Source organism: Sciurus vulgaris, assembly GCF_902686455.1.
Source record: "Sciurus vulgaris genome assembly, chromosome: 10".
Lineage (NCBI taxonomy): Eukaryota > Metazoa > Chordata > Mammalia > Rodentia > Sciuridae > Sciurus > Sciurus vulgaris.
Genome location: NC_136470.1, coordinates 116,381,243 through 116,396,732, shown reverse-complemented (window position 1 = coordinate 116,396,732; position 15,490 = coordinate 116,381,243). Strand labels below are relative to the sequence as shown.

The 15,490-nt window shown below is 35.7% G+C and overlaps 1 protein-coding gene across 13 annotated transcripts in view; it reads right to left on the bottom strand.

Annotated features, from left to right (window-relative positions):
* DOCK3 (dedicator of cytokinesis 3) overlaps positions 1–15,490 on the bottom strand; it is a 726,815-nt gene that overhangs the window by 308,710 nt on the left and 402,615 nt on the right. For all 13 annotated transcript variants that reach the window (XR_013757339.1, XM_079101030.1, XM_079101031.1 and 10 more), the window contains exon 6: positions 533–681. Coding sequence is in view for 12 of the 13 variants with exons in the window: in XM_079101030.1 (XP_078957156.1) it covers positions 533–681 (149 nt within the window). In the remaining variant the exon portion in view is untranslated. The remainder of the gene's footprint in view (positions 1–532; positions 682–15,490) is intronic.

Here is a 15,490-nt window from a genome sequence, read left to right as displayed (position 1 = left end):
AAATTCTTGGAATTTTAATTCCAGGGCAATAACAAAACATCATACCCACAACATAAATGCAGGACTCTTTGAATGAAAAAGACAGTTAAGAATATTCTGAAGTACAAATGTAGAGAATTCTCATTAGTAAGTTTTTCCTATTCAGATTCATATAAAATCTGAATATAAAATGTAAAGAGACTGAGTTCACATTTTAAAAAACCACCACAAGATAAAAAATAAGTGTATTCTGATTAATGAGGTCTAGAATTAAGAAACTTGAGTTGGAAGAAACTTTGGAGGATAGTCTAGCTCAATTTTTTAAATTCATCTTTCCAATTGTCAGACTGGAGTATGCGTTTCAGACTAGAACCAATGAGTGTCCTTTGCTAACTAGAACAAACAACTGCATCTAGCAATAATAATGAGAAATTAGTGAAACATATAACATTGTCTTAATTATTAGGGAGAAGCTTCTATTAGGTTTAAATTCGATGAGAACTGAGTTATTATAATGGAAACTGAGAGATACCCAAATAATAGTAATACTTACTCATTACCCCAGTCCAGGCGAACGGTGATGTGCCGCTTAACCTCCCGCACTTGATCTTGAGTCAGGTGACCAGACAGTAGCTGCCTTCGCAGGTCAATAAGTTCATTCATCACATGGCGAAGTTTGTAGAAAAGATCTACTTTGTGTTTCTGAAAGGTCATTTTTGGTGTTGGGTGAAATATAAAAGGAATATGGAAAGGAAATGAAAAGAGAAAGACACATAGTTAAACTATGAAAAGTGTTCATTTCTTTGAACCATAAAGGCAATGTAAAAAGGAGCTTATTTTAAATTCTTAAAGTCTTGAGTTCCTATTATCTAAAAATCTGTATATAATAAGTGATATCTACCAAAGTAACATAATTGACCTGGATCATGCCTAAGTACCATCTCTACCCACATTCTGGAGCATTCATTTTTCCAGTAAATCAGTCACCAAGCTTAATCAGAACAGTAATTCACACAAAAGCCCAAACCTGTTTTCTGAAATAAGTTATAATGCACTTAACAGCAAAGAATTCAGCCATCCAGCAACATCTCTGAATTCTCTGGGAAGAACAATCAGTTGAAAGAGGAAGAGGGAAAAGCGCTTGCCCTATTTTAAAGCAAGTAAGCTTTTAATATAAAGTTAGTCTCTGAAGTGAAATTCATATCTTGGTTTCTAGGCCCCATCTAGCTCTCTACTTAGCTTTTCCAAACAGTGTGTGTTCCTAGTCATAGATTTCTAGTCCTCTCAATTTAATAAAAAGTATTACCTTTATAGAAGTAGAAAGAGTGTAATGGTCTTAATTATGTACATCACTGTGATTTTTACCATACAAGTAAAAATATGTCCTATGTTAAACGTTTCAGAAAAGAATAAATACTTAAGAATATAGAAGTCCGATTTCCTCACAAGTGAATTCTTTTTTTTTTTATTGTAAACAAATGGGATACATGTTGTTTCTCTGCTTGTACATGGCATAAAGGCATACCATTTGTGTAATCATAAATTTACATAGAGTAATGTTGTTTGATTCATTCTGTTATTTTTTCCCTTCCCCACACCCCTCCCACCCCTCTTTACCCTCTATACAGTACTTCCTTCCTCCATACTTGCCCCCCTCCCTAACCCTAACTCTAACCCTAACACTAACCCTTCCCTCCCCCCCATTATGTGTCATCCTCCACTTATTAGCTATATCATTCGTCCTTTGGCTTTTTGAGATTGGCTTATCTCACTTAGCATGATATTCTCCAATTTCATCCATTTGCCTGCAAATGCCATAATTTTACCATTCTTTATGGCTGAGTAATATTCCATTGTATATATATACCACAGTTTCTTTATCCACTCATCATTGAAGGGCATCTAGGTTGGTTCCACAGTCTGGCTATTGTGAATTGAGCAGCTATGAACATTGATGTGGCTGTATCTCTGTAGTATGCTGATTTTAAGTCCTTTGGGTATAGGCCAACGAGTGGGATAGCTGGGTCAAATGGAGGGTCCATTCCAAGTTTTCTAAGGAATCTCCACACTGCTTTCCAGAGTGGCTGCACTAATTTGCACCCCCACCAGCAATGTATGAGTGTACCTTTCTCCCCACATCCTCGCCAACACCTGTTGTTGCTCGTATTCTTGATAATCGCCATTCTAATTGGGGTGAGATGGAATCTTAGTATAGTTTTGATTTGCATTTCTCTTATTACTAGAGATGTTGAACATTTTTCCATATGTTACAAGTGAATTCTTGACCTTAAAATCTTAAGGGTTCTGTTTCTGTTAGAAGTATAATGTTGTATGATAATTAAAATTCTTAGAGTGTAACAGTCTATAAAAAATGCTTCAAAGACAGATCAATATGCACCATAGTGTTAGTAAAATATTTATGTGGGATTCACCCTAAAAAAGATATTCTCCAAAATAAGCTTGATTCAGGTGGCTATAAATAAAATTAAGTATAAAGCAAGTACAAAAAACTAGTGTTTTTAAAGTGGCAGTGACTTATAATTAAATGTTTGAAATATAATAAGTTAGAAAATATCTAATGGAGCATTAGACTTCAAAGGGCCATCTTTACTATCTTTACTTGATCCCAGCAGTCCATCTTGAAGAGAAATTATTATTTTTTAAATGCATGGTTAGGGATTGAACCCAGGGCCCTGAACATGCTACACAAGTGCTCTAACCATGAGCTACACTCCAGCCCATAAAAGGAATTAATTTCAGTTAGATTTTAGAAAACATTCAGTGTAACATATCCTCTTGTCTTTTATTTAGCTGATGAATAAAGAAAAGTTAAGCACTTTATTGGTAGACAATGCTGATAAAATGGCAGAGCTCTAAAATTCCTGCCAGCTCAAAAAGCAGGAAGATCTAAGCATCTGAACCACCTGGAAAATTGAAATGTTGAAGATAAGTAATAAAGAATGTAGAATGTGTTTCCTCCACATGCATTTCATATTGAGAAAAGAGAGCCATCTAAGTTTAAAATTATCATTTTCTTATCAAATCATACACAAGAATCCACTACATGCATATATACATAAACACTCATCCAATTAACAAATGCTTATGCAGCATCTGCTGAATGCTCTCACTTTGTCATGATCAAAAGTCCCTGTTCTCATGGCACTTTTTTTCCTAGAGAACAGAAACAGATAATAGACAAATAATTAACAGTGGTAATAAGTTTTAAGAAGAAAAATTAGAGTAGGGATAGTAGGTAGCCAAGGTAGCTAGGCTTGGGAGAAAGTACTGCTTCAGGTAGGGTACTCAGGGAAAGACAAACCTTGAGTAAAGATCTAAAAGTAAGGTAGCAGATTTGGAGAATCTGGGGAAATCTGCCCTTGTTTATTAAGGCCTTGATGGGGCAGTGGATTTGGAATGTTCAGTGTGCCTAAAGAAAAGTGAATAAGGGGGAGATTGGTGACAATATAGACAGAGAAGTGGAAGGAATAAGATTAGGCAGGGCCTTTGTAAACCATGTTAAGGGTTTTATTCCAAGCAAGACAGGAAGTTGCTGCAGATTTAGAGCAGAGGAACAACATGGTATGAGTTAAATCTTCAAAGTATTGGTCTGAGGGATCTGTTGGGGACAAGGACAAACACTGAAAAGATAAAACAACAAAGCAGGGTTTGAGTGAAGACGCTATTTATTGCAACACCATGGCTTCTTGGATGAAGGTAAACATGATATTAAGAAGGGTTTAGAGTTTTGACACATTTTATAGGTACAAGTCCCAGGATCTGCTGATAGACTGGATGAGAGAAAGGAACAGAGTCAAAGATTACTCTTGTTTTCTGGCCTAGGGTACATGTCTGAAGGAGGAAAACAAGTACATGTTTGGATATGCTAAATTGGACACAGGGTTCCAACATTTATTGGTCAGAAAAATGAGGAGTATCAAGCAGAGAAAATGAAGAAGGACCAAGTAGTGAGGTGAGAGGAGAAGCAGGAGAGTAAGGTGTCATAGAAGCCAAAAGGAAACTAGATTTTAAGGAGGACTTTGTCAAAAGCAAGTTAAAATAAATGTGAAATAAGAATTGGCCAGAAGAGTTGGTATTGTGGTGGCTGTTACTGACTTCCACAAGAGTAGTTTTGATAAAATGGCTGGAGTTTAAGAGAGAATATGAGAGGAGGAAGTGAGAACGAAGCACAGAAAACTCTTTCAAAGAATTAGCAATGACTGGAAAGAAGAAATGGGGTAGAAAAATGACATGTGATAAAAGGAGGATTTTTTAAAAATGGAAAAACAACCACCATTTGACCCAGCTTTCCCATTCCTTGGTCTATACCCAAAGGACTTCAAATCCACATACTACAGTGACACAGTAACATCAATGTTTATAGCAGTTCAATTCACAATAGTTAAACTATGAAACCAACCTAGATGCCCTTTAATAGATGAATGGATAAAGAAACTGTGGCATCAGGCTGGGATATAACTCAGTTCGTAGAGTGCTTGCCTGTCAAGCACAAAGCCCTGGGTTCAATCCCCAGCACTGGCCCCCACCAAAAAAAAAAAAAAAGGAAATTGTGGTATATTTATACACAATGCAGTATTACTCAGCCTTAAAGAATGAAATGAAGGCATTTGCCAGTAAATGGATGGAGTTGGAGAAGAGCATGCTAAGCGAAGTAAGTCAATCCCATAAAACCAAAGGCTGAATGTTTTCTCTGAGAAGTGGATGTTGATTCATAACAGGGGTGTAGGGCAAGGGAAGAATGGAGGAACTCTGCACTGGGCAGAAGGGAGGTGGGGAGGGGTTGTGGGGAGGGGTGGGTGTTGGGGGCTGGGAAAGATGGTGGAATGAGACAAACAGTATTACCCTATGTACATGTATGATTGCTTGAATGGGGTGACTCTGCACTGTGTACAACCAAAGAAATGAAAAGGTGTGCTCCATTTGTGTACCAAAAAAAAAAAAAAAAAAAAAAGAAAAGAAAAGAAAAGAAAAGAAAAACACAAGATAGGGTTTCAGGACAAAAAGGAGGGTTTAGCTTAAACACACAGATGTTCTTCAGTATCTGCAGAGGACTGGTTCCATCCATTAGATACCAAAATCAAAGGATGCTTAAGTTCTTTATATAAAATGGTGCAGGTATTTACAAAGAACCTGCACATATTCTCCTGTGTACTTTGTGTGTGCATGTGTGTGGTGTGTGTGTGTGTGTGTTGCTGTGGATTGAATCTAGGGCCTCACACATGCTAGGCAAGTGCTATGTTACTGAGCTATAGCCCCAGCCTCACTTTCCTTGTACTTTAAATCATCTCTAGATTCTTTATAATACCTAATACAACGTAAATGTAATGCAAATAGTTGTTACACTGTATTGTTTAAGGAACAACAAAAAGAAAGGACACACATGTTCAGTGCAGATGCAATTTATTCCAAATATCTTAAAATAAATTTTAAGTTATAATCATTAGCGCATATTAATTATACAAAATAGTTGGTTTCATTGTGAAATTTCCATACATGCATAAATGTGCTTTGACTATATTCATTCTCCCTACTATCCTCTTTTGTCCCTCCCCTTTCCTTGATGATCCCCCTACTACTTTCATGTATTTTGTTTTGTTTTGTTTTGTTTTCCTAGGTACACATGTGAGGAAAAAACAAAACAAAACATGTAACACTGGTCAGTCTTAGTCTGGCTGATTTTATTTAACACAGTGATCTGCAGTTCCATCCATTTTCCTTCAAATATCATTATTTCAATCCTCTTTATGGCTGAAATACTCCATTGTGCATGTATCACAGTTAGTTGAATCCATGGATATAGAGGGCCAACTGTATTGTCACAGAGAAGAAGCAGAGTATGTTAAAAAACATAGGGAGTTGGGAGATTTGGTGGAAGGATGAAAAATTTCCTTTGATTTCTTTATTCTCAGAGGAATAAAAAACAAAATAATCTGAGGGAAAGTGGAGAAGTGGGCATTTGAGGTTTGAGACGAAAAGATGTAAAACAGTTCCTTAGGGAATGGCAACTTAAATTTACAGGGGAAAGGTTCACCTGCTAAGTAGTTTTGAGATTTGTAAACATTAATTAAAAGTGAGGTTGTTGTTTTTCCCTAACTGGGTAAAATGAAAAGTACTGATAATGAAGCATCACACACACCTGTGTGTGTGTGTGTGTGTGTGTCCAAATGTTTGTGTCTCCCCAAAATTTATATGTGGAGATCCTAATCCCCAAAGAAATGTTATTAAGAGGTTGTCCTTTTTGGAAGATGATTAAATCATGAAGGTAGAACTCTGACAAATGGGATTAATGCTCTTAAAAAACGGGTCCTTCCTCTATGTGAGGATACAGTGAGAAGGAGCCAACTATGAGGAAGTAGACCCACAAGACACTGAATCGTAATGTCTTGATCTCAGACTTTCCAGTCTCCAGAATTTTAAGAAAAAAATTTCTGTTGTTTACAAACTGCCCCATTTATAATATTTTCTTATAGCAGCCTGAATAAAAGTAAGACAGATTTTATGTGTGTGTGTGTGTATATATATATATATATATATATATGCATATATATACACATGCATACAGATTTGTGCATACGAGAGATATGGGGCGGAAGGGAGTGGGGGAAGGAAAGACAGTGGACTGAGACATTATTACCCTATGTATGTATATGATTACACGAATGGTGTGAATCTACATTGTGTACAACCATAGAAATGAAAAGTTGTACCCTATTTGTGTACAATGAATCAAAATGCAGTCTGTAAAAATAAAAATAAAAAATAGAGTTCAGAGAAACCATAAATTTAGAATGATTACTCTGTAAGCACATGCCAAGAAGAAATTGCCTGATCATCATGAAACTGTCCCAAGAACTCTGCAGAAAAAACATATGAGTTTTAATTCTCCTGCTTAACAATATTTTGCTAAACTAATTGTCATCACCCAATGAGGAAAGAAAAATTGTGCCACAGTGATACTTCTGAGTTGGTAAATGAGCAAAGTTGTAGGGTATCTGCCATAAAATATGTTGCCTTTATTTAGGACTACAAATACGTAAAGAGAGATTAATATAAACTAATATAGGGTTATAAATCTAATTAAAAGAAAATTACTTTAGAAATACTATGCTTCTCCAAATGAATAAATATCCTGTCATAACTACTTAAAACTTTTATATTAAAATCAATTTAATGGAAGCTCAAGTGCATTTAAATTTCAAGCTGTTAAGGTAAAATTCCCAATATTCCCCCTTTTACCTTCTTTTTTTGAACATTATTTACACTTAAATGAATGATTTACCTCTCATTTTAATTTTAGCAAGTTAACCATAAGAACTTGATTCTATTTGCAACTCTAGTATTCTTTTCTTCATAACGGTACTGATAAAGTCTCTTACAATTAAGTAACCTAATTCCATTCTAAGTGTTTCATCATATGCCCCAACTCATCCAAGTATAATGTAAAAATTTCTAAACTTCAATGTTTCCAATCCTATTGAACTTTATGCCAAAACTGTATTTAAGTCCACAATTTAAACTTTCATTTTAGGTTACTGAATACCACACAGTTAGCAAAGGCTTGCAATTGAGTATGAAAGAAAAAAAAGTCCCAAAATTTCACCCTGATTTTAAGCATTTATTTGCAACAAATAAAAATGTCAAGAAGGAATGCAGATTATTTGATTTTTTGGTGTTAAGTTTTATGAATTTCTTATATATCCTAGAGGTTAATGCTTCATTTGAGGTGCATGTGGTAAAGATTTTCTCCCAATCTGTAGGCTCTCTCTTCACATTATTGTTTCTTTTGCTGAGAAGAAGTTTTTTATTTTAATCCATCACATTTATTGATTATTGATTTATAACATCTTGTGTTTTAGGGGTCTTGTTAAAGAAGTCAGATCCTAAGCTGACATGGTGAAGATTTGTGCCTACTTTTTCTTCTAGAAGGCACAGGGTCTCTGTTCTAGTGCTGAGGTCTTCGATCCACTTTGAGTTGAGTTTCATGAAGGGTTAAAGATAAAGGTTTAATTTTATTTTGTTACATGTGGCTTTCCATTCTTCCCAGCACATTTGTTGAACAGCGTGTCTTTGCTCCAGTGAATGTTTTTGGTACCAATTAATAAATGGGCTAAGGAACTGAACAGACACTTCACAGAAGAAGATATAAAATTGATCAACATATGAAAAATCTTCAACATCTCTAGCAATCAGAGAAATGAAAATTAAAACTAAGATTTAATCTCACTCCAATCAGAATGGCAATTATCAAGAATAAAAGCAAAAACAAATGTTGGCAAGGATGTGGGGGAAAAGGTACACTTATACATCGCTGGTGTGACTGTAAATTGATGCAACCATTATGGAAAGTGGTATGGAGATTCCTCCTTAAAACTTGGAATGGAACCACCATCTGACCCAGCTATCCCACTCCTTGTTTTATATTCCAAGGATGTAAAATAAGCATACTCCAGTGACACAGCCACATCAATGTTTATAGTAGCTCAACTCACAATAACTAAACTATGAAACCAACTTAGGTGTCCTTCAACAGATGAATAAAGAAAATGTGATATATATATATATATATAAAATATATATGTATGATGGAATATTACTGAGCTTTAAAGAAGAATGAAATTATGACATTTGCTGGTAAATTGATGTAGTTGGAGAATATCATGCTAAGGGAAATAAGCCAAACCCAAAAAAACCAAAGGCCGAATGTTTTCTCTGATATGCAGACGCTATTTCACAATAAGCAGTGGGGAGGGTTGCTAGGGAAGAATAGTTATTTTAGATTAGGTAGAAGGGAGTGAAGGGAGGGGAAGAGGTATGGGGGTAGGAAGGACAGTAGAGTGAAACAGATATTAATACCTCATGTACATATATGACTGCATGACTGATGTGATCCTACAATATGTACAATCAGAAAAATGAGAAATTATACTCCATTTATGTGTGATTTATCAAAATGCACAAATGCATTCTACTATCATGTATAACTAATTAGAACAAAAAAAATTTTTAAATAAATAAAAATTTAAAAAAAGAAGCAATGTAGAAATTCATTCTGTTCACCAATATAGGGATGTGCATACACAATCTATTTCTCTCACCTCTCAGGGGCCAGGATGTCATCCTCACCCCACCCTCAATCCATCCTATCCTCCCTTACAGACTTGAGAGCCCTATGTTTGTAGTAGTTCAACTATAACTATAGTACATTATAACTTCAATGCTTTCTTACAACACAAATATTTGCAGGAGAACTAAGATTTTCTAAACTCTTAGTTTATGTAAACTTGTAATATTCTATCACCTAAAATAGATCTTTATAAGAAGTAAACATAGCCAATCAAAAGGTAGGGAATGTATTAGTGACATGAAAAACAGGCTGCAGTTCTGAAATCAAGGGCACCCATTCACAGTTTTGAACAGGGCAAGTTTATCTAACAGTAGTCAGTGGAGTAGAGGCATCCTCAGGCTCACAGTCAGCCCTTCTACATAAGAGAGAACAAACCTCTACTTAAAAAAAAGACAGTCCCTAACCTGTCTTCCCTAGGCACCTTTTAAAAAATGTGTTCTTTTAGATATACATGACAGTAGAATGTATATTGACATATTATACATGCATGGAGTATAAATGCTCATTCTTATGGTTGTGCATGATGTGGATTTTCAATGGTCATGTATTCATATATAAACATAGGAAAGTAATATCTGATTCATTCTACTGTCTTTCCCATTCCTATTTCCCCTCCCTTCCCTTTGTTCTCCTTTGTCTAATCCAGGGAACTTCTATTCTTCCCTTCCCCTGTTATTGTGTGTTAGCTTCCACATATCAGAGAGAACATTCGGCCTTTGATTTTTTGGGATTGGCTTGTTCCACTTAACATGATAGTCTTCAGGTCCATCCACTTACTGGCAAATGCCATAATTTCATTCTTCTTTAAGGTTGAGTAATATTCCATTGTGTATATACCACATTTTCTTTATCCATTCATCTGTTGAAGGGCACCTAGGTTGGTTCCACACCTTAACTATTGTGAATTTAACTGCTATAAAAATTGATGTGGCTGTGCCACTATAGTATGTTGATTTTAAGTCCTTTGGGTATATGCCAAGGAGTGAAATAACTGAGTCAAATGGTAATTCCATTCCAAGTTTTCTAAGGAATCTCCATATTGCTTTCCAGAGTGGTTGCACCAATTTGCAATCCCACTGGCAATGTATGAGTATACATTTACCCCCACATTCACTGTTGCTTGTATTCTTGATAACTGCCATTCTGACTGCATTGAGATAGACTCTCAGTATGGTTTTAATTTTCATTCCTCTAATTGTTAGAGATGTTGAACTTTTTTTCATATAGTTGTTGACTGATTGTATTTCTTCTGTGAAGTGCCAAGTCACCTTTTCTTAGTCAGGGAGATCAATAAGAAACCAGCCCAAATCCTTTCCCCTACCCCAAATGTTAAAGATTAAAGCTGGAAAGTGGATTATTTTAAAGAAGAAAAGAAAACTGAAAACTCAGCCCTGAGTTGGTTGGGGGAAGACAACTAGGGGTGGTGGAAAGTGGGGAGGAAATCATTACTAACCAAGCCTGTTACACCTCTCTGCATAAGGGCTCTGGGACTAGAGGTACCAATAACTTTTGAAGGTACATATGTGTGTTCATGTGTAGACATGGTATGTTTGAAGGATGAGCAGTATGAGTGTAAAGAGTAGAGCTGATTAAAAGTCTTTAAAAATGGAAAGTGTATTGGTGCATGCTGATAGTCCCAGCTCCTTTGGAGGCTGGGGCAAGAGGATCACTTGAAGCCAGAAACTGGAAGTCAATCCGGGAAACATAGGGAGAATATCTCAAAACAAGAAGTGTTTAAGAAGACCTTCAGATCACTATCTGCTCCTTATTCTAATGATGAGCTTTCTCTACTTGACAACTACTCTGTGCAGAAGTTAAAACAGAGGCTATACATGGGGGGGGGCACTAAACAGAATTGAGAGTGGGGGTTATCACATTAAAAATAGGGAAAGTAAAAACATATATAGGAAATAGTAGACCCTCCAAAGTGCTAATAGTCATATCTTCCTAGGAAGGAGAGTGGAGGATTCTTCATTGGAAAAACTTATCTCAAGGAGAAAAGATCCAGACATACTGATATTGCTTTGCTTCTCAATTTTGATCACTCTGAAGTAATGTCTACCAATTAATAAACACTAGCATCATTCCCAGAGCTTTCTTCAACAACATAATGTCTTAATCTTCTTAAATATGAACGAACAAAGAACACACTATAATAAGGAATATTTCCAACATGAAGAGAAAAGATCAAAATAATCAGAAAAATGGAAACTGGAGGAAACAGAAACAAATACAGAAGTGAAAGGAAATTTCAAAGAACTAATTTATATTTTCAGAGAGCACAGAGAATATAGTACATCCATGAAAGAATAGTGTAATAAGGTGGAAGGGACTACCCAGAGAATCCAAAAGGGCTTTTAGAAATTAAAACAGGACAGCTATAACTTGAAATGAAATTCAGTAAAAATGAGGAATTATGCCAGAAAGTAGAAACAAAAAGGCAGTACAATACAATGGATAATGGGGGATAAAATATAAGATTAGTGAATCATTCCAGGATGTCCAATTCTAATATAAGAGTTCTAAGAAGCAGAAATGTGAAAAGAGGAGGAAACCGTCAAAGAAGTAGAACAACTGCATAGCCCAGAAAATGAGTTTCCAGGTTTAAAGAACTAGGTTGTGTAAAAAGCATAAAAAATACACAAAGAAGGAATATCTCTGTAAAATTTCAGAACACAAAGGATGAGAGGATACAGCAATTTTTCATAGAAAATGACTTGTAAACAAGAGTCAGGAACAGAACGAAATTGGAATGGTATGACAAATATATTTCAACACTGCAAGCTAGAAAATAATGAATCAATGCTTTAAAAATTCTGCATTTTATTTATAATAAAAATGTTTATATCCAAACTGTTAATCAAAGATAATGGTAAGTGAAGTACATTTTAAACATGCAAAATAATAAATTTTTCCTCTCATACATTTTTTCCAGGAAGTTAGAAAGAGTGTTTCACCAATAAGAAAGTAAACAAAAAATTAAAGTGAGACTAGTTTAACCTATGAGACAAAGGAACCTAGGAGAGAAGCAAAGGAAATTCTCAAGCCAGATTAACAAAGAGGTGGTAGGGCTCCATATAGGACATAACTGAGAAAAATTAAACTGATAAATACCTAAGGTATTTACTCAGAGGAGATTTACATTTTCTGCTAAAAGTTTGGAACATAGGAAACAGAGGAAACAAAACACATTAGAAATAAGACACAATAATTATAAGAAAAACTTTAAAAGTTGTACAAGAAAGTAAATGCAATCTTAGTTTACTATATGTGAAAGTAGTTACAAAAGCATAATAGCAACTGACTATTGATTAAAAAGATGATACAGGACTGGGGATATAGGTCAGTTGGTAGAGTGCTTGCCTCACATGCCCAAGGCCCTGGGTTCTAATCCCCAACATTACACACACACAAAAAAAGGTGATACAGGAATTTTGGCAGTATGGAAGGTAAAGAGTATATGTGAAGGTGAATGAGCATTCAAAATTTAATTGTTCTCTTCTAAAATAGGGAGATTGGGGGCTGCGGTTGTGGCTAAGTGGTAGAGTGCTTGCCTAGAATGTGTGAGGCATTGGGTTCAATCCTCAGCACCACATTAAAAAAATAAAGATATTGTCCATCTATAGCTAAAAATATTTTTTTAAAAATAGTGATCATTAAGTGATATCTAATATACAAAAAAATAAATGTCCGTTAAGAGAATATTATTTAAAAATGTATCAGAAGAAATAGCTAAAAGTGTTGAAAATGAGTGTGGAGTAGGAATCAAGAGTGGGGAGAAATGGGACCAAAAACTGATATTTTTATTAAATATTTAATACTTTTTAATAAGTAATTGAAAAACATTTGCATGTATCTTTGACTTTTTTAAAAGACAGAGTTGAATAACTCCTATCATAAAAGACCCTGCTCCACCCCCTACCTCAAGTGGGTTGCTATGGGTCACAAAGTTAAGCAGACTCTGGATCCAGAGTTGCTGTTTACAATTCTAAATATTAATAAATGGAACTAGCAAAATCTGTAATGTAACAATTCCCTGTTAAAATCAGCATGAAAGCTAGGACATTTATACATCTTATTCCCAGGGCAGAAGAGAAATGAAACACATTCCACAGCAGGGAAAGGCCCTGGAGATGGCTCTGTCTCCTGACTACAGCATAGTATCTACCATTGATACCTTTTATACTCTGGTGACAGTATATACTGGACAGAAATTATTGTAGCTACCCTGCCAACCAAGCCCCCTTAGGATCTGAGTCATCCTGTTGCAGCAAAGAAAAAATGGCAGAAGGTACACATTCACATGCAACTTTATCTAAAGATGCAGCAGGAGCAGTTCTTTTACACAGTGCAGTGATTCCAAGTAATTCAAGGAGTTCCTATTAAAGGCATTGTGTTGTGCCCAATTCAACCTTTTGTTAGACCAAGTTCTTTCTCTCTTATAAATTTATTCTTTTTAGTTATATAAAACGCAAGTATATACCCTGACATTATCACAAAATCAGGGAAAACAACCAGTTCCAATTCAGTCCCCAATATGCCCTCCTGTCCCCAACCAGTTCCCCTATTACATCTTCACAGATCACTCTTCAATCCATTTACAGTTTACTTATTGTTTTTTTAATCAGTATTCTGTGGATACACAGATTCTGGGCCCCACCATGCCACATCCATGCATACACACAGGAAAGTTTGGTCAGATTCATTCTACTGTTATTCTCTTTTACAGTCCCTTCGTCCCACTCCCCAATCCGCTTCATCTATTCTGCTGATTTTTCCTCTATTTTGATGAAATTACCTCTACCTTTATCCCCCTTCTTTCTCTCTGAGTCTGCCTTACTGTTCCCAGGGGATGACTGAGAATATTATACAAAAGTACAAATGACTTACCCCTGCTTTTTGCACGTCTTTTTGCTTTTTTTTTACGTCTCAAGTTTACCACTATCAAAAACAATATCAGAACATTTCCTACCTTCCAATAACTGATCCATGTTCTGGAGTTTCATAATTCTTTAATGTAGAGATAATATATCATAGTGAGTAAGGGTACTAACTTCAGTCAGAACACTTAATTTTCTGTCTTCTCTTTTGCCAATTGTGCTCTGGGCAAATTTACTAACCTCTCTCTGCCTTAGTTTCCTTTTATTTGAGAGAGAGACAAGGAAAGAGAAAGGGGGGTGGAGGTAGCACCTGTTTAGGGTTATTATCAGGATTGACTGTGCCTAGCACCTAGTAAAGGCTTTTTTTTTTCATTTATTTTTATTGTAAACAAATGGGATACATGTTGTTTCTGTTTGTACATGGAGTAACAGCATACCATTTGCGTAATCATACATTCAAATAGGGTAATGAGGTTTGAATCATTCTGCTATTTTTTTCCTTCCCCCGACCCCTCCCACCCCTATTTTCCCTCTATACAGTCCCTCCTTCCTCCATTCTTGTCCCCCTCCCACCCCCCATTATGTATCATCATCTGCTTATCAGTGAGATCATTCCTCTTTTGGATTTTTGAGATTGGCTTATCTCACTTAGCATGATATTCTCCAATTTCATCCATTTGCTTGCAAATGCCATAATTTTATTATACTTTATAGCTGAGTAATATTCCATTATATATATTATATATACATAATTGTATATATATATATATATCACAGTTTCTTTATCCATTCATCAATTGAAGGACATCTAGGTCTAGGTTGGTTCCAGTCTGGCTGTTGTGAATGAGCAGCTATGAACATTGATATGGCTGTATCTCTGTAGGATGCGGATTTTAAGTCCTTTGGGTATAGGCCAAGGAGTGGGATAGCTGGATCAAATGGTGGTTCCATTCCAACTTTTCTAAGTAATCTCCACACTGCTTTCCAGAGTGGCTGCACTAATTTGCAGTCCCACCAGCAATGTATGAGTGTACCTTTTTCCCCACATCCTCTCCAACACCTATTGTTGCTTGTATTCTTGATAATCATCATTCTAATTGGGGTGAGATGAAATTTTAGGGTAGTTCTGATTTGCATTTCTCTTATTACTAGAGATGTTGAACATTTTTTCATGTATCTGTTGATTGCATGTACATCTTCTTCTGTGAAATGTCTGTTCATTTCCTTAGCCCACTTGTAGATTGGGTTATTTGTATTCTTGGTGTAGAGTTTTTTGAGTTCTTTATATATTCTGGAGATTAGTGCTCTATCTGAAGTATGAGTGGCAAAGATATTTTCCCACTCTGTAGGCTCTCTCTTCACATTGCTGATAGTTTCCTTCGCTGAGAGAAAGCTTTTTAGTTTGAATCTATCCCAGTCATTTATTCTTGCTTTTATTTCTTGTGCTATGGGAGTCCTGTTAAGGATGTCTGATCCTAAGCCAACA